Source organism: Melopsittacus undulatus, chromosome 13 (genome assembly GCF_012275295.1).
Source record: "Melopsittacus undulatus isolate bMelUnd1 chromosome 13, bMelUnd1.mat.Z, whole genome shotgun sequence".
Lineage (NCBI taxonomy): Eukaryota > Metazoa > Chordata > Aves > Psittaciformes > Psittaculidae > Melopsittacus > Melopsittacus undulatus.
Genome location: NC_047539.1, coordinates 923,603 through 943,134, shown reverse-complemented (window position 1 = coordinate 943,134; position 19,532 = coordinate 923,603). Strand labels below are relative to the sequence as shown.

At 53.3% G+C, this 19,532-nt stretch overlaps 1 protein-coding gene across 4 annotated transcripts in view; it reads left to right on the top strand.

Annotated features, from left to right (window-relative positions):
* Positions 1 to 5,444: 5,444 nt before the first annotated feature.
* Positions 5,445 to 19,532, top strand: part of DTX2 (deltex E3 ubiquitin ligase 2) — a 33,429-nt gene continuing 19,341 nt past the window's right edge. For all 4 annotated transcript variants that reach the window (XM_034068748.1, XM_034068751.1, XM_034068750.1 and 1 more), the window contains exons 1-3: positions 5,445 to 5,495; positions 9,925 to 10,280; positions 15,148 to 15,727. In XM_034068748.1, coding sequence (XP_033924639.1) covers positions 9,977 to 10,280; positions 15,148 to 15,727 — 884 coding nt within the window. In that variant the 5' untranslated portion in view covers positions 5,445 to 5,495; positions 9,925 to 9,976. The remainder of the gene's footprint in view (positions 5,496 to 9,924; positions 10,281 to 15,147; positions 15,728 to 19,532) is intronic.

Genomic DNA, 19,532 nt, shown 5'->3' with positions numbered 1-19,532 from the left:
AACAAATAATTGTTGAAACGAATATTCCCAGGAAAAGGTGATGGGAATGAGGCAGGAATTGTTGGTTTTTTCCTTTAGGTGAGATCTTGTTTAGTAAATTAATTAAAAATAGTTAAAAAAGAAGATAAAAAGCATCTCATCCATCAACTGAACAGCTCCAGCCTCTCATCTCTTTGCATCTTTGGGGTTGCTGCCGGCTGGGTTGCAGCTCTAGGGCAGGATGACAGCCCTGCATCCCATCCCGGGGCAGAGCACCCCGAAAGCAAGGGAGGAAGGGAGGGAGGAGGAGGGGGAAGGAGAAGAGGAAGAGGAAGGAGAGAGGGAAGACCTCTAAGGAGACATGGCAGGGAGGGAATGGCTCGGGTTTCAGGAAGGCAGGCAGGGACACATCCCGAAACTGGGAGCTGGCAGAGCCTGGGTTACACCTCAGGGCTTGGGCTTTGCAGCTCCTTCCCACCTCCCTCCTGAATGCCCACCTGGAGAGGGAGCCAGTAATAACCCCTGGCTGGGAACTGCCGTTGGTACCTGAGCCAGCATCAGGATGCAGCGGGAGGGGATGCTCCCAACCTGGGCACTGACTGTGCCCGTCCTGCTCCTCCTGCAATCCAGTCTTCCAGCCTGTTCCTGGGCAAGAAACTGCCTTCAGAGGCTCTTCTTCTACCGAGGATATTTCCTGCCCAGGCATCCGAGGCTGAGAGACCTTCCCTGTCCTTTCCATCTCATCCCCCAGGGCTGGAAAACCTTCCCATCCGCCTCCATCACCTCATCCACCACACGTTCACATTATCTTCATCTCCCAACCAGGGCATCTCTCTATTTTAAAAGGAGCTGTGTGCTTAACCATTTTTAACCATTATGGGCTTTTAACCATTTTAACCATCATTGCAAGCAAAAGCCTTGTTGTGTGAGACTCCTGGCTCCAGCAGCCTGGAAATCAATGGATAAAGGTCCCACAAATACACTGGGTTTCCAGCCTTGTGGATTCTTAAGTTCCCCATCAACTTTAGGAGTGGAATACTTGTATTAGAGTCAAAATACTCCTGGCTCTGAACATGCTGACCCTATGATCAGCAGGATCCCTGCCCTTGCTTTCCTGAAGGCAGCAGTTGCTCTTGCTGCTGGACTGCTCATTTGCTCCTACACAAAGCCCAGACCCTTAAATGCCCTTATAAGCTTTGTGTTCTAACTCAGAACAAAGCAGGCTCCGGTTATAACTGTTGCCAAGTACATGGTTGCCCATCTGCCATGGCTTTCTTGGAGGGATTCAGTAATTAGCAATTAGGCTTTTACTTCCCATTTCCTTCAGCAGCAGAGCTCTCATTAGCCAGCTTGCAAATACAAGTTTCAAAGGTGCTTTTTAAGCCTGTTTTGCCTAAACTTCGACAAAGTCTCCACCATCCTGGTTTGCTGCCAGTGCCTGCAGGCTGGAGATCACCACCTCCAGCATCGATCCACATCCAGGCTTGGAACACCAGGAGCCAAACCCTTCCTAAAGGTAAACGTGCACGGGTAAGGCCGGCAGCACAAAGATGCTCTCCATGATTTCCTGGTCCATTTAAGCAGCATCTTGGATGTTTTCCATGTCTACATCGTTACTGTGTGTGCTTGGAGTGGCTTGGCAGCATCAGGCTGTGGGCTTACACTGCAGAGCAAACACAGCCAGCCTTATTCAAGGAACAGCCACAACATAGGAAAGGCTAATTATAAGATTCCAAAGGGCAGCAAGGCTGGATAGGGAAAAAAGAGCTCTTTTTGTCCTTCCTGATGGTCCTGCTGCATCAGTGATGCTCACAGGAGATGGGTCCTGGAGGGGTCAGGGCTCAGCAAGACCATTCCCATGTCCACTCAGCATCTGCCATGTGCCATGAGCAGCATCTGCCTGGGCTTCCTGCAGTAGTGGGGTGGATGGCATCTGCAGCAGCAGCCACCAGTTCTCTTTTCTGGCAGCAGCTTGGTCTTGGATGGAAGATGGGGAAAATGAGAGTAAAACAGAGACATAATAGTAATAATAGTAATAATGGTAATAATAATAGTAATAATAATTAAATAATAATAATAGGCTTTTCTTTTCAATTAGCTGGGTGAATGCAGAAAGGAAAGACAATTTCATTTGCATGTCCTACACCATTGCCAAGAAACATGTTGGTGGTTTATAAGAAGGGCCTGGTGCAATATAAAAAGCCATAAGCTAAAGCAAAAGGCATCTTGTTGCTGGCAGGAGGAAAGGACAGGGCTGAGCTGCTCCTCAGGACACCAGCTGCTGTTGTCAGCCATTAGCTGGCTTACAATGAATGTCAGGTTTACCCAACTGGTTGCTGCACTAAATCACAGTGTGTTTATGGGTTTCCTTCCCATTATCATGGTGTTTTGGGGAAGATGGGCATGAAAGATGCAGCAGGATGGAGCTTCCCCTCCTTTCATGGCTGTCTCTGCTGGGGCCCTGCAATGGGGGGTCTCTCACACCCCAAAAACACCAGGTTCTTCTTAGGAGAAGGGAAAGGTATAAGTGCAGCACAAGAGCATTTTGGTTCCTTGTCCTGGCATCGAGCCCTGCCTGGGTCCTCGCACACCTCTGTGCTCTTTGGTGACCCAAGTGATAACCGTGATGGGTTTTCCGTTAGTGCTGAAGGAAGGGCAGCCCCAGAGGCTCAGCATGGGGCTGCAGCAGGCTGGAGCTCAGGGACAGGTACCCATCCCCTCCCGGACAACATCCCCTTTGTTCCTCCTGGTGAGCTGCTTCCTGACCAACGTGCTGCAAGAAACCACCGCAGCCAGGGGAGAGCCAGCAGCCCAAGGACACGGTGCTGACAGGCGGCTTTCCACAGGGCAGCCGACCTGTGCCACAGGCTCTGGGATGGCATCCAGAGCTGTGGAGGAGCAGGCATGGACCATACGGGTGGAATGAAGGGGGTGGGAAGCAGGGAGCTGGATGCTCTCAGTCACCCTGATCAATCACAGCAAAGGCACTCGCTGTGGACTGTCAGTTTTAGGGATGCCTGTAGCTCCTTCCCTTTCCTGTGTCCCCTCTCACGTCATTCCCATTGACATTCTCATGTCATTCTGGTGTGAGCATGGTGCTCCAGGCAGTGGATCCTATGGGACAACAGCCGTTTATATACGACACGTCCATTAGGACCAACTTGCTGCTTTCCCTGTCTGCTTCTGCAAGCATTGGGAAATACAGACAACCGGCTTCTGCTGTGGTAGCTGGGACTGCTGCAGACACAGCCTGAGGGCTATTAAACAACACTGATTGGGAAGTGGTGACCCCCATGGGGACAGACAGGCTGACACGACAGACGGGGCGGACATCGCTGCCTGCGTGGGATGGAGATGCCGTGTCTGGCATCTTGGAATGACAGAACAGTTTGTGTTGGAAGGGACCTATAAAGATCCGAGTATTCCATGCGGATGCAGAGGGATGAGCGCGTCCTGCGCTGCGCTGGGCTCAGTGTGCACTAGGTGGCACGCATCTTCAGGAAGAAACGCTGGAAGCGGCTGGGAGAGGAGCTGGGACTGGGGAAAGCGATTCCAGGATGTGCGACAGGACGAGGGGAATGGCTTGAACCTGACAGAGAGGAGACTGGGATGGGATCTTAGGCAGAAGCTGTTCCCTGGGAGGGTGCTGAGGCTGTGGCTGCCCCATCCCTGGCAGTGCTCAAGGCCAGGTTGGATACAGGGGCTTGGAGCAGCTGCTCCAATGGAAGGGGTCCCTGCCCATGGCAGGGGTTGGAGCTGGATGAGCTTTAAGGTCCCTTCCAACCCAGTGTGGGATCCCATGTTAATGTAACCCCTACACAAAGGGGTCTGGTCCTGATGCAGGTGCAAGGACACGATGCTCCATTGTCAGAGTCTCTGCTGCACTCACACATTGTGTTTAACAACCCTCATCCCGTGCTCAAACAAGGAACACAACAGTCACCTCCGGGGGTTGTTCCTCATTTACGTGAATGCAAATGGAACCAAAAATAACCATCCTGAGCAGCTGATCCATCGGTCGTGGCACCGGGTGCTCACATCCACCTTCATTGGGATGAGTCAGTGGCTCAAAAACAGCTCCCATAGACACAGCCAGAAGCATTAAGCTCAGCAGAGGCTGCAGCTCTAACAAGACACTGGTGTCACGGGCTCTGCTGAGCTATGGGATAGAGGGAATGACATTGGAAGCGTGTCCAATGTGTCTCTGAGAGGAGCCAGTGCTGGAGCCTGGAGCCAAGGTACTGCAGGAGACCCCAGTGTGGGTGTGCCATGGCAGGGCTGGTGTGCAAGGGGCACACTCAGTGTCACACACTCAGTGTCACACAGTGTCACACACATGCACCCCCAGCGTCACACTCACACAGGGTACCACACACACCACATCATGCACCCAGTATCCCCATGCACCCCAGCATCACACTCACACAGGGTACCACACACACCACATCATACACCCAGTATCCCCATGCACACCCATCATCGCCCTCATGCTGTCACACTGTCACTGTCACACACACACTCATGCTCACAGTGTCACACGCACATGAGACCAAGCCATTAGGCCTTAGCTGAAATAACCTTACTTTTTAGCATGGGTATGACTTAGCACCTAAACAGGAATCCACCCTCTGAGGGTGGGAACCTGCCCTTCTGGTGAGGCTTGATAAACAATGCATCAGAATTAGGGCCTGTAGATGACTTGCATCTGCTTCTGGGCATTGCTTCTGAGCAGGGACATCCCTCATGGTAAGAAAGGATAACAACTGAACAAAGAACTGAGCACGGAGCTCACAGCTGGAGGTAAAAGGTAGCCAATAGCCTGCCATTGTAGCCCTAATCTGAGTGTGCAGGAGGATAAGAGGACTACAGTTACATAACTTCTCCGACTGTACCTGTGGATGCTTCAGATAAAGTTGTATCAAGATGAGGATGCAAGGTATAAAATCCCCCTGGAATTTACCGTGCCTTGGGGATGTGGATGGGGTTTGAAGCCCCAAGTGCTCCCAGCGCCAATGAAGGTTTGTGCTTTACTTTACAGTGCATACTGTGACGGGACTGGGTGAATCACACACACACTTACATGGTGTCACTGCTGCTGTCAGTCACTCACACACACAGAGGCATACACACACGCACACACATACACAGTCACACACACATGCAGTCACATTCACGTTGTTGTTCCTGCTGTCACTCACTCTCTCACACACACACAGTCACACACTCACAATCACACTCATGCACAGTCACACACATACTCACACATACACACACACGCTCACACACAATCACACACACACACTCTCACACACACACAGTCACACACAATCACACACACACTATCACACACACTATTACACTATCACACACTCACACCCTCACAGTCCCACCCATGGTGTCGCTCCCGCTGTCACTCACTCCCGCCCCGCCCCTCTCCCTCTGGCGCATGCGCAGTTCGTGCCGCCGCCAGGGGCCGGGAAGCGCCGGTTGTCGGAGCAGCAGCCGCCGGGACTCGGGTGAGGGGCGGCGGGGCCGGGGCCGGGGCCGGGGCCGGGGCCGGGGCCGGGGCCGGGGCCGGGGCCGGGGCGGGCAGCGCGGTACGGCCGGACCCTTCCGTTCCCTTCCCCGTGTGCGGCCTCACCGGGCCCGTCACAGCCGGCAGTGACCGGTCCGGACTCGCGGCCGGCCCCGGGCCCAGCCTGGTGCTGCTCGGAGCGGGGCCTGCGGTTCCCCTCGCGGCCGGGGCCGGTGCCGGTGCTGCCGGTTGGGCCCCGCTCACGGCTCCCTTGGGCCGGGCCTGTCCCGGAGCCGGCCCGGCCGGGTTTGAGCCCCACAGCCCAGCGCTGTCCCCGTAAGTCAGTAGAGCCCCGGTGCTGAGGGGCAGTGCGGGGGCAGCGGGTGCGGGCTGGGGCGGCCCCGTGTCGGGTGTACCTGCCGCAGCTCTCGGTGCCTGCTGAGGAGAGCGCTTTGTTCTGCTTCGGGCTTTACTTTCCCTTCCAAAGGGAGCTCTCTGCTTGTTTTGGATGGAAGGAGGCCAGGTTTGGGAGCTGTCGGGTGTTGTCTTCTGCTCTTCCCGGCTGTCAACCGCAGCCGAGGGTCAGCGGAGGCTGAAGAAGGCAGGACGGACGGACCCGTGTGCTTGGATTACTCCCGTGCCCTCCTCGCCGCTCCGGTGGTGCTCCCGCTGTGTGCTGATGGTGTTGGGTGCTCGTGGATGGGAGGTACCCGGCAGGAGCTTTGGACCCTGTTGCCGCTGTTGGTCCCTGTCACTGTGTTCACAGCTCTGGCTGTGCAGGGCCCAGGGATGCGGGTTGGATGATGCCGGCAGTTCAGGAGCGCTCTGGCTGGGTGAAGGGAGGCACAGGGTACCTGTGATGCTGCCCCAGTCATGCCCCTGCACAGGGTCATGGGCTTGTTACAGCCCCGCTGCCTCCCTGTGCTTTATCAGCGTTCCTAATCCATGTGTAATCCTTTCCCATGGGCTCTTTGTAGCCCTCCTGGTCCTGCCTCTTACGCTGTGTTAGTGGCACTTGACAGATCCCCCCTGGGCACTCTGTTCTAAGCTGAGTGCTGGCAAGTTTGTGTTACGGAGCTGGTGATTTGTGTTTCCTTAACACAGCTCCTGAGGCCTTTTCTTGCTGGGGTACAAGTGCTGGTCACAGTTCAGGCACTGGGAAAGGAATCTGGTGTTTTCAGAGCCACGAAGTGCCAAGATCTTGGATTCAAAGCGGAGGAGAATCCGGCTCTCGGGAAGCAGAACAGGTTTGGGATTCAGCTTTCCTTCCCACCTGCCCCTCCCCAGCTTTCTCACTGCCATTGGCTGGAGCCTGAGGAGCAGGGAGGGAATCTGCTGGGAAACACAACTGAAACTCACCCAGTTCCTTTCCTGTCCAAGTCCCTGATTTGAGCCATGTGGGTGAAGGCTACAGAGGTTGTCCTGGGGTCAAAATACACCCAAACCAATCCAAATAGAAGATCTGAGCCCTGTTCTGAATTCCCTCCTAAGTGGAGGGCACTTGGCTGGAATATTGAAGGTTGCATTTCAAGTTGTCAGGGGTTGGTTTTCATTTGGAGCAAGGTTCACACAGGATTTCTAATTGGAGCCAGGACTGTTTGCTGAATAAACACTGTCAGTGGTTGGGATGACTTGGAGCTTTTCAAGGCATTTTTAAAGCTCCAGGTGATGTGTTATAGTCCATGGGATTTTAGGAAAGACATGTAGTTACCCTCGCTGGGACACTAAGCTGCCAAGGATAGAGCCAGTGTGAAGAGCTGGTGCAGCTGGTAGCATCCCAAACGCAGTGCTGGTCAAGTGGGATGGGTAACACATCTCTATACAGCTCTGTGACACACATGGCAGCCCAAGGGAAAGCTGTTTGAGCAGCTTTGGGATTGAATTCCTCAGCTCTTAATTCTGGTGTGCTGCTGGATTCATGGAATGGGGAAAGGAACTGCAACTTCAGGCCCCTTCTTTATGCCTTAACTCAGGGGCTTGCGTTATTGTGGCGTACTGAAGCTGTCCCACATTCCTCACTTCCCAATCCGTGCAAACAGCTGCTGGCTGGAGCATGGAGAACTGGCAGGAGGCTGAAATCCTCCCCTCGCGCCTTTGGAGCAGCATTCCCAGAGAAGGAAATGGTTTTCCACTCTGATGGGGAAGTGAATATCGGAGCACGCGATGCTCACGTGCAGCCAGCCCCGGTACCTTTGTGTGTGGCCTGGGATTCAGAGCATCGCAGCTCCCCGGGATGAGCAGTAGGCTGTTGTCACCCAGCCAGTGTCCCAGTGAGAGGAGGGGGTACGTGAAGGAGGCAGCTTTTCCGCTGGGATGCTCTCTTTTTTCCAGTTCCTGCTGCTGTGCTTCAAAGAGGAAGGAAAACGAATCGCTGACTCCATCCGAGCAGCTTCCCTCTGCTGTCCCCATCTGTAGCATGGGCAGATGAGTATTTGGTGACAACAGCTTTGGGGGGAGAAAGGTGTTGGTTCTGTCTTTGGGGTCAGAGCACCTCGTGCAGGTGGGTAGGACAGAGAACCCTGCAGCTCTGCTTTGACTTGTGCTGGTCCAGGCCGAACCCCTTTGGAGGAGATGTGTTGGTGTGAAACGTGCCATAAGGAGAACTGTCAGAGGCAGGTGCTGGCTTTGACACCTCAGGTTTTAACTGGCTGGCTTGAGCAGTAAGATAACTGTCGGTGTGTTAGGGAAGAATGAATTCCATGGGGAAGATCCATTGCGGAGAGCAGGGTCTCCTGGTGCCCTGGAGTGGTTTGTCACCAGCACCAGTTGAGCTGGGGGTGTTGTGTAGAACTCTCAGAGCAGCTCATAAACCCATTTACACCGAATGCCTGGTGAACGTGTAGCTTTCCTCTCATGAATGCAGACGTGTGGGTGCATCTCTTCGCCTCTTGCTCTTCTTCTATTGCTTTTTTAAGCTAACAAGCCACAGGAGCCTGATGGATGGGATGCTCCACGGAGCGTGGGATCTTCCCCATCCGGCAGGGATGTCATTCTCCTTGCAGATGGCATCCTCCAGTGGAAGCCACCCACTGCTGCTCTGCCTCTTGGGCACCTCAGCTTTTCCATTGGATGGGAAGGAAGCTCCTAGCTGCCTGCTGGGAGTTAAGTGAGCAGTCACTGATGGAGACCTGAGGAGGGAGAAGGTGACTGTTCTGAAACAAAATGAATTGCACTCATTCACAGTCATACCCACCTGCTCCTGAGCAACAACATGGGGTTGTCCAGCATATGGGCACCAAGACGTGTGTCCAGATGGTCGGGATAGATTCCTTGCAATGACAAAGCAGGCAAGGAATGCCACGTATCAGACTTATGGTGTCTCGGGCAGCTTGGTGATCATGCAATGGCTTCATGGGTTTGCATCCGTATGAGGCTGAGTGGTCTCTTGTCTCTGTATCCTGTCTCTGAGTCCTTAGGATTTATTCACTGCCTTTGTGTCTTTACCTGGATGTCTTGAGACTCTTACTCCATTCTTTCTTCTTCCCTAAATCATCTCTTCATGGCTTTAGTCTTTGGCTTGAGTCTTTGTTGATGCAGATTGTTCCTTGTTTCAAGATGTTCCTTGTTTTCCAACCTGAGAAGCTGCAGCTACATGTAGTGCAATCTTAAGGACCTGCTAAATCACTGCCTTCAGCACAGGCTGTTTATTACACCCTGTGTTCCTCCCAGTGCTTCTGTGCTTCTTCCCATCCATTCTGCACTTGGATTGTGCTCAGTGTATGCACTACTGTGATATGCAGACTGTACATAAAGAATTGCCTTCTGCCTTTGTGTGCACATACAGTGCTGCACAGAAGGAGTCAAGGGGCTGACCCTGGATCAGAACTGCCTGGTCAGAAGCCTGGATGGAGCTGATGATCAGTGAGAGCTCAGATCAGTGAGAAGAGTTTGGGCACCACTTGTATAACCGAGTCATTCATGTACACATGTGCCTGGGGAGCTCCTGCTCCCAAGCTGATATCTCACATCAGGGTGGTCAGTGTAATGCTGCCAGAAGCAGTGTGAGTGGGGACAGGTCTGGGGTGGCCTTGGCATGATTCTGGCTAGTGTGTGTCTGAACCTGGGTCAGGGTTTAGGGATTTCCCTGCCGGTGGTCAGCAGTGGTTGTGGGCTGGTTCTGTGCACATCTGCAGTGACTCCGGTGGTGTTTGGTGCTGCAAGCTATGGACAGCAGTGTCCTTAGAGTTTTTGCTCCAAATTAACCAGAGAAGCTGCTAGCATTGGCAGGGAGTGGGAGGTGATAGCCCATCTGCCCTCAGCCAGAGGGCTCTGAGGCCAGTCCACCTCTCTTCAGTCTCCTAAATGCATAGCAAGCATCTTCTGTGCACTTGTTCCCCTCTCTCAATTGGCTTGTGGGGTTTGGATGCAGGGTGGGGTGGATTTGGGGCTTCATTCTCAGCCCTATGAGCTCTCTTTGTTTCTCGCTGCAGGTGCACCAGAAGAAGATGGTGTGAAGCTGCCCCTTGCAGCTCGGGGAGGAGCATGGCAGCAGCTCAGGAAGCAGGAAGCAGTTCAGCTGGGCCATCCGGACTCCCTTCTGCCCCGGGACATGGCAGCAATTCCCCAGTGGTGGCAGTGTGGGAATGGCAGGATGAGTTTGGCAGGTGGAGGCCGTACAGAGGGAATGTCTGCAGCTACATTGAACAGGTTTTTCAGGCCTCCCAGCAGAAGGGCCGGCGCTCAGGATCGGGGCTCGTCAGCAGCATCCCTTTGGGACATGCGGATCCTGTCCTGGCCCCCTATGTCATCGACATCCCAAGCTTGACGCAGTTCCGTCAGGACACAGGTAAGGGAGCTCCCCTGCCCATGCCGGGGTTTTGATGAGGCTGCTGGTGTGCTTGGAGACAAGTGGGACCCCGTTATGTGTAGGAGAGCCCTACAAAGCTCTGCTGTGTGCTGCCACAGCGGGGCAGTGCTTTGAGGGGTGGTTTAGTGTGTGGTGTCCCTGCCCATGGCAGGGGGTGGGAACTGGATGATCTTAAGGTCCTTTCCAACCCAAACCAGTCTATGATTCTATATCTGCTTCTCTGCTGATGCTGTTTGCCACCCAGCACGTTGGCACATGAGAACATCAGTATTAGCTGGCATGAATCAGTGGTGCTGCTTCCTCTCAAGGAACCTCATCACAGGACCCCTGCAGCTCACTTAGCTCTCAGAGCTGGAAACTTTCTTCCTGCTCCCACCCGTTCAAGACCACTGATGTAAAAAGGGCCTTTTCTTAGGCTTCAAACCCTCTCGTTCCCAATCTCCTCCCTTGTTCCCTCTACAACTGGAGTGCCAGCTGCTTTACCTTGGCATGCCGCCCCGCACAAGCTGCTTTGCGCAAGCCTGCAGCCCCCGCAGAGCGCCGTGATGCTGCAGCAGAACATTCCCCACACTGGTGTGCACAAGGCTGGCTTGCTTCCTCCCATGGAAGGGCTTCACAGCAGGACTGAGACCTAATTTTCATTCTCATCTCTCTTGGGGTCACTGAGGCAGCTCAGGATTTGATGACTCCTGGCCTCTTCTGCTGCAGATGTGCTGAGCAGCTGTAGCTGAGGAAGAGGGCAGGGGTGGAATGCGTGCTCTTCATGTCTGGAAAATCCAGGGAGATCCCAGATTACACACCCTGAATGAATGGCTGCTGTGGAAGATTCTCCATGCATCGCTTTCTCCTTCGCCAGCATCTCTCCCATCACCCCAGGGCACAATCAAGCATCACCCCAAGCTTTAGAGATGGGCAGCGTGCTGGTTTCTTGCCAATTGAAAGAATAAATGAGCAGTATCTTGAATCAACTGCACGATTGGGCAATTCCTAAAGGAAAGGGAAGTGGTTGGAGCAAATGTGAGCAGTCATCACAGCTGCATCCGTGTTTTTATTCTGGCTTCGTGACCTTAGGATTAGGTTTTCCAGTGGTGTCATGGGTGAGGAGGTTTCTTCATGGCAGGTCTGCTCAGCATGGCCTGTTTGAGTCCTGCTTGAGCAGTACGGGATAGACCCACCAGAATGGGCACCAGTGGCTGTTTCTTGCTTGTTTCCAGACTTGTTGAGTGGCCCAGTTTGGTGAGAGTGAAGGATGTGTCCCACTGTGAATGGGACATCCTTATTCTGTATCTCTTTAGAGCTCGTACCACATTAGACCCTTGTGAAAGATCTCAAATCACTTAGCCCATTGTCCATCGCAGGGTGGTTCAGAACTGGTCATCTCTGGGGGACAGCCCAGTACAATTTGGGAATGATGTTGCCTGGCATGCCCTAGTCTTTCCTTGGACAAGATCTGGGATTGAGTTGTTAATAACCAAAAGGGCTGATTCCACTTCCCAGCTCTCCTGCAGTGTTTCCCACTGATGCAGAGGGATGCTCATCAGCTCAGTGAGCCTCCCTCCCCAGGTACCTGTGCGCTCTGCAATGTGACTATTGCAAACACTCATATCCCCTTTCAGTGGCCCAGTTCTGAGCAAAGCTTTTTCTCTCTGCAGGGCTCTTGTCTTAACTGTGAAGCTTTCTGAGCGAGCAGCCAACTGACCTTTGTTATGTGCAGGAGGAAAGAATCTCTGCAGGAAACATCCCCATGAAAAATCTGGAAACGGGGCAAAAAATAGGCTGTTGTATTCTGCTCATTAGCTATTAGACAGACAAACAGGCTCTTCAAAGGAAGCCAGCAGAATAACAGGAAGCCAGTGTTAACGGGACCAAGAGGGAATGACAGCTGTGCAGGGGGATCTTGTGGGCAGGATTAGCTGTGGCTTCAGCTGCTGGTCGAGGCACATTAGCTGGGAGTGAATGCAAGGGAGCAGCAGGACTTGTCCTCTCACCACAGCTGTCTGCCCACCCTGGAGAGGAATCAATCCCAGCTTCCCTGCCAGCCAGGGGGATGGGGGATGTTTTCCAAGTGTGTGGCTTGGCTCTTGGTGTTGGTTCCTAAAGCACAGGTTATGTGCAAGCTCCTTGAGTCCTCTCTGTGCTGCGTTTAACTTGTGAGCAGGGGCAGGGTTGCTAATCCCCTCCGAGATGTGTCCCCCAGGCTTTTGGACACCTTGCTTTAGCTGTGGTAGTTCCCTTACTCCTGAGAGCAGGTTCTCTGCAGTCATCTCTAAATGCAGTGTGTTTCCAGCCCATCTCATCCCCATTCCTCCTTTTTGCTTAGGGGTCATCCCTGCTGCTGCCTACCTGTTGAGGTGTGGGTTTGTGTTTCTGGCACTTGACAGGATAGGAGCAGTCATCACTTGAGTTTGCTTTGGCTGTTTCCTCTGCTTTCCCACATACAGTGTCTATTCCTGTCTGGGAAAGGTTCCTTGCTTCTGCCGACACCTTCTGCCCTGACCTGTGCCCAGGGAGCTCTTGCCCCACAGGAATCCCTGGGCTCATGGTTGAGCTGTTAGGATCCAGGTCTTACAGGGAGGTTGCTGTGTTTTGCTGCCTGCTCATAGCTCTTCAGGTGTGCTGATGAGGTGATGTCTGTTGGATGGAGACCCTGGAGAGTCTCACTGTGCAGTTAGCAGGATGTCTGGTGCTGCTCTGACCACTGAAGCAGCGGATTGGGAGGAAGTGCTGGACCTTCCCTGGCTGCTCATCCCTGAGGCAGACCATACCCTGTGCCTTCAGCTCCCCAAAGAAACAGGTCCTGCCATTCCTTGGTCTGCCACGTTCTTACTTTGAGAGAGCCACAGCCTTTGTCACCTCTGGAGCTCAGGTCTGTCTTTACTCACCTACTTTCCCCAATGACATGTGGGACATACCTGCACCCCAGCACAGGGTCTGGTTATGGTCTAACCACTGAAGCACTGCACAGAAACCACCAGTACTGTACACAAAAAAGCCTGGAAGTGTGATAGGAACAGAGCTGTGACTTTCATGCTGTTGAATTCTTAGCAGGGAGGAGGCAGTTAATGCCCTTATGGTTTGAGTCAAGTCCTAGTGCTTTCCACAGTATCCCAGTGCTATGGGGTAGGGATAAAAGCAGCGTGAAGCAGAGGTGCTCCAGCCAGCATTCAGCCATAACCTGAGCACAGGTAGCAGCTGGGCTGCAGCAATGTGGAGTCCCATGTGTCCTTGTTGGGTGGAATATCCTCAGCAGCAGCCAGGGCAGTTCTGCACAGGCTCTAGGAGTGGATGTCTGTAAACGTGCCTGTTTTCACCTGGGGTCCTGCAGCAGTGTCATAGCTCTCATGGCCTCTGTAGAGGCTGTTTGATTTGGTGTTTCACCTCTTGGTGCTGTTCTCCAAGCTCCTCCTGTCTCTAAGGACTCTCTGCACCCCTGTTCACCCCACCTCCTGCAGCCCCAGCCTTGCCCTGCAGCATTTCCTGCTCCTCTTTCTCAGCACAGGATGAGAAAGCAGCTTTGACCCTGGTGCAGGAGCCGTGTGTGCAGAGGCTGCTGGGTTTCTGTCCTGCATCCCTCTCATTAGGCTTCTCCTTTCTGAAAGAGGAGTGGAGTCACCCTGGAGAGCCAGGTTTCCAGGGGTTGTGAGCTCCTGCTGTTGCTGTCAGCAGCATCGCAACAGTCGAGTGCCTGCTTTCATTTCTCTTCCTTTATGTGAACAGCTGCTCTCTCCAGTTTCCACATCACTCCTCATCTCCTCTCCAGTCCTGCTCTCCCTGCCAGCCTGCAGGAGCTGGCTCTGCCTGTCCCTCTCAAAGTCTTTGTTCTTCCACTCACAGGACTTTACCTGCTCCTCCGAGAGCAAAATAACCCAGACCCGTGTGGAGCAGAGTGGGTGTTCAGCCCCTTACGCACGCTCCCGATGGTCTCTATAGTTACCCTGTTGTCAAGGCTGTGGGAGTTGGGGTTTTTTTAAACCAGATCTGTGCTTCAGCCTGATTTACTTCTATTTTCACTCCATTTTAACGTCAGGAAGGCATCTGTGCTCGCTGTGCCTTTGTGCTGGGGTGTGTCTGTCTCTGCATCCTCTCCCCTTCCCTCCTTTCCCACCCTTCCTCCCAGCAGCTTTTGAAGCTGTTGCCAGCCCACAGTCAGATTTGGCAGAGGGATCTCGGGGATGGGGATGTTGCGTTTCTCTGTGCTTCATGGGCAAACCCAGTCCTGTTGGGAAGACAAAGCCTGCTAGTGCCCTTCTTGTGGGAGAGGTGAGGAAGCCACCCTGATGTAGACACCACAGATCTGTGCAGAAATGAGTCCCTGAGACAACATCCCCATTGGAACTCTTGGAGCAAGTCCAGAGGAGGCCATGAGGACAATCAGGGGCTGGAGCAGCTCCTGTATGGAGCCAGGCTGAGAGCATTGGGGCTGTTCAGCCTGGAGAAGAGAAGGATGCATGGAGATCTCAGAGCAGCTTCCAGTGTCTGAAGGGGGGCTATGGGGATGCTGGGGAGGGACTCTTCATTAGGGACTGCAGTGATAGGACAAGAGGGAATGGATTTAAACTGCAACAGGGGAAGTTCAGGTTGGATATAAGGAAGAAGTTCTTCACTGTGAGGGTGCTGAGGCACTGGCACAGGGTGCCTGAGGATGTTGTGAATGCTCCATCCCTGGCAGTGTTCAAGGCCAGGTTGGATGAAGCCTTGGGTGCCATGGTTTAGTGTGAGGTGTCCCTGCCCATGGCAGGGGTTGGAACTGGATGATCTTAAGGTGCTTTCTAACCCAAACCCTTCAGTGATCCCATGATTCTCTGCTCACCAGATGGTTTAACCCTCTCCCCCTCTCCCCGCACAGGGACCATGCGCGCCGTCCGCAGGCATCTCTTCCCTGGAGACTCTGCAGCCGGGCAGGGCATCATTTGGGAATGGCAGAACGACGAAGGTGGATGGTCCCCCTACGAGATGAAGGTCTGTGTGCTCCTGGAGGAGGCCCGTGCCAAGAGCCACCAGCAGGTAGACCTCAAATCCTTGGGCTACAACTACATCGTTGACGTCGTGGCTCAAGTGCAGACCAACAAGAACACCAGCTTCCGCCGCAGCGTGCAGCGGCGCTTGGACACCCCGTACCCGGTGACAACCTCCCCAACACCCCTTCACACCGGCCTGGCCTGTTCCTGCCAGCAGTGCTGGCTAACCAGCGGGACTGGTCCCATCACCACGCGCTACCGCCACTCCATGATAAATGTTCCCAATGCTTCTGCTGCTCATCAGGGCAGGACAGCATCCGTAAGCAATTCCAGCGTCGGCTTCGTGCCCTATAACAAACCGACTTTGTCTGGAGCAAGGTCAACACCAAGACTCAATGCACAGAGCACCTGGGCTTTGCCTCAAGTGGGGGGCCCCAGCACAGGACTGTCTGCATCGAATGGAGTCAGGTACAGACCCCAATTCACCTTGAAATACTGTGCATGTAGAGCAGGAGAAATGTCTTCACCAAAAGGGTATCAGGCACTGGCACAGGCTGCCCAGGGCAGTGCTGGAGTCACCATCCCCAGGGGTGTTTAACAGACGTGTAGATGTGGTGCTGAAGGACATGGTTTAGTGGTGGACATAGCAGTGCTGGGGTAATGGTTGGAGTTGATGGTCTTAAAGGTCTTCTCCAACCTAAACGACTATGACTTCTGTGCTCAGGTCTTTGTTACATAGGAGCCTCTCTGTCCCAGAGCACTTAACAAGGGTCTTCTCCCTAAGGAGAACATTGTGAAGATGTTTAGAAAACCAAACTGGTAATTCACTTTCCCCTTCCTTTGATACCTTGAACCATACCGACCCCTCTGAGATCCATGGGGTGCACTAGCAATATGAGCAGGCAGGATGGTCTTTGTGTCTACAGCTCCCTTTCTGGTCCTTAACCCTGATGTTTTCCACTAGCGGTATCTATGGAAGCCTCTCTTTTCCCTACCCACCATGGGAGCATGTGTGGTTCACAGATCCAACCCATGGCCATGTGCTGAGCCTGGAGGGAGGCAGCAGCTGGGGCATCACCCAAAAGGATGCCAGAGAAGGGCAGAACAAAGATGTGCATTGGAAGCTCTTCGTGGGTGACGGATGATGTCTGGATCTCCAGTCCTTTGCATTAGCTTTGCCCAGGAGTGCTCTCCCCTCTCCCTGCCAGACGTACATGTACACAGGGGAGCAATCTCTATCTTCCACTATAGTGCTGTATGTGAAAGGGCTTTGTCAGCACCAGCTGACAGCATTTCCCTGTCACCCCTGTGCTGGGAGTGCTGCTGGGTGGGTGTAATAGCTCCTGGCTGGGGTTACAGGCGCACGCTTGTGAAACCCATGTTCCAGCACAAAATACTCCCATTTCTGTGAATGAGGGGAAACCTGAGCAGCCAGCTCTAACAATGTGCTTCGTTTCATTCCCAAGCCCACAACATTCCTGGGTTGTTTTACCCCTGAGGTTCCCCATCTTCCCACCTCAGCTGCGCTTGGACTGGTGCTTAATTCCTTTCTCTCCCAGTTGCTGCCCTTATTACTCCTGCAGCCTTTGTGGCAGTGATGATGAAGCACTAATTATCCTGCACTAATTATGTTATATGAGTTTCTGTCTGCATCCAGCATTCCTCTTGGCTGTGATGTGCAATTCCTGTGTGGATCGAAGGGAAGGAAGCAGTGAGCCACGGTGGATTCTCCAGTGTCTAATAAAGGTTGTGCTCACCCTGCAGCTTTTGGCTCTGAAGCAGCCCTAGCAGATTACTTGGGTTTACAGAAGTGCTTGTCTTCATAAAGCTTGCAGGGATGCCCCAGCTCCTGCCTTGGAGCAGGAAGGGCTCAAAAGCTCTCAGGGAGAGCCTGACCCACGGTGCAGTCAGGTACCCTCAACTGGTTTAGGGGAGGCAGCTAAAATGGGCAGCGCTGAAGCAAACATCTCTCCTGTGGAGCTGAGAGAGCTGTAGTTCCTCCTGGAAAGCTGCCTAACTCCTTGTGTGGTGGTGACAGCTACTTCTAACAGGCAGGCCGGAACAGCCCCCCGGTGCTGTTAGTGCAGCACAGGCATGCCTGGGCTTCTGTGGCATTGGCAGTGAGTGAATGGATTTCCTGCTTGCTGGGGGGTGGATGTTGGAGGGGGTGAAACTCCAGCACTTCAAAATGCAGGTTTAATTTCCCTGTGCTCTGGAGGGGTCAGAGACACTGGAAAACCCTGACAGGCTTGCCAAGGCTTAAAGAGATGCTAATATCCTTGGCTCTGCTGCTAATGCATTAAATACATGTGGGCAAGTTATTCTGCTGCTTGGTGCATGAGCTTCCTCCGTTGTATTAAACACAGTTAATGAAGCCAGCCTGTCTCACAGACAGCACTGAGAGCTGCAGATGCAGCATGTCATGGCAAGGGTTGCTCCTTATATCAGTGGTGTTAACTGGAGCTCCCAGCCACCTCCTGGCATGATCCTTCCCATCCCACACAGGGAAGCATCCATCCCTGGAGCAAGAGCTACCCTATTGCATGCCATGTGCTGTGAAGAATGCCCTGCTTGTTATGTGAGCAGGTAAAGCTGCAGGAAGCAATATTTGGGGGGATATATTAGTGCCCCAGCCAGAAAAATCCCCACTGTAGCTCTGCTGGCCCCTCTGAGCTTGCATTGGCTTTGGTGCTGGTCTAGGTTGTGCCTACAAATAAGGCAGGCAGCTTGGAGGGTTGGGTTTGATTTAAGACCATGGGTAATGGGGGGACAGGGGAAGGATGATTGGAGTGTTGTGGTGTTCCTAAGAAGGATCTGGTGCTGCACCCCCAAATCTCTATGGGGAATGACCCACAGTGAATGTTTTATAGGATCTGGAGGTGTAACTGAGGAATCAGAACTTGGGCAGGGCCTTTCCTTTTCCTCTCTCCTCCTGTGTATCTCTCAGCGTTGTCCATAAGCACACCCATGAGCTCCTTGGGGGTGTGAAGGACATTCTGCTCCATGCTGGGCCCATTCTGACTTGTCCTCAGCCCTCTGTGAGCCGTCATGGTTCCACTGCCAGGCACTCTTCCCAAGTAGGATCAGGGAAATCTCCTCTGCTTGGTGCCAGGAGCAAAGCCATGATCCACATGGCTGCATGCATTGCACCCAAAGGGTCTTCTGTAGAGGAGTTTGGTCTTAGGTTTGGCACCTTGAGAAGGAAAGGAGGGATGAAACTGCTGTATGGTCATTAGTGGCATTGACATTCAAGTCTGAGAAGGGGATTAGATCTTTGAGTGCCTCACATTAACTGGGTGCAGCCCTAATCTGAGAGAAGTGTTGGTTGTCAAGAGGGATACAAAGATGCTGCAGTATAGGAATGTGTGGCCTTTTGGCTGGTGTGAATGGAGAGAGGAGAGGAGAAAGGGCTGTATCAGGTGAAGAGGGTGAGTAACAACTCAGACTTCCCTACTTCTGCTCCATTAGGTATGTCCATTAGGGTATGTTTAGCTTAGGTGATGCTCAGCTCCAACCTGGCTGCCCAGTGTTTGAAGTAGCAGCTTCCTCTTTGGTCTTGTGCTTTGCTGTCTCACTGGTGTTGCAGGATCTTGAAATCAAGGAGAAGTGAGTGGTTTTGTCATGCTGAAATACAGCCTGCCCTGCCTGTCCCCAGAGCAGACTGCCTGGAAGCTGCTGATGGGAAACCTCATCGGGATCCCCTTGCTGAATCTTTGAGGACAGTGTCTATTTTGCATCCCCTTCACAGCCTCGTGATCCCTTGTGAGCTCAGTCACATCCAGCACATAGAGCAGTGGGAGAGCAGGAGCTGCAGGACAAAACTGGACCAGAGAGGAGGAATCAATCCCAGGAAACATTCAGGGAATGCAGGCATTGACTTTCAGGTGCTGCAAGCACAGCCTGGACGTTTGGCTGGGACCCAAAGGCACTGACAGGGTAGAAATGTCCCCTGTGGGCAGGAGCAGGCGTCCCCCTGGATCCCTTCCATCCCTCTGCACTGATGCTCTCCAGATCTCCCTCACCCCAGACCCCCTCTGCCCTGCCTGCATCCTGTTATCTCCTCACTGAGCCTGGGTTGAGTCAGTCAAAAGGACCATACCCTGGCCTGGCTTCAGCTTTTCCCACGCAGCCAGCACTGGCATGGGGATGCTGGAGTAGTTTGGGTCTGAGCTGATGGGTTAAACACGTGTGTTCGTGCTGCTGGCACCTTGCTTTCGGAGTTGGGGCACAGCCCATGTTATACTACGACAGCAATCTCGTTCCTTCTCACCTC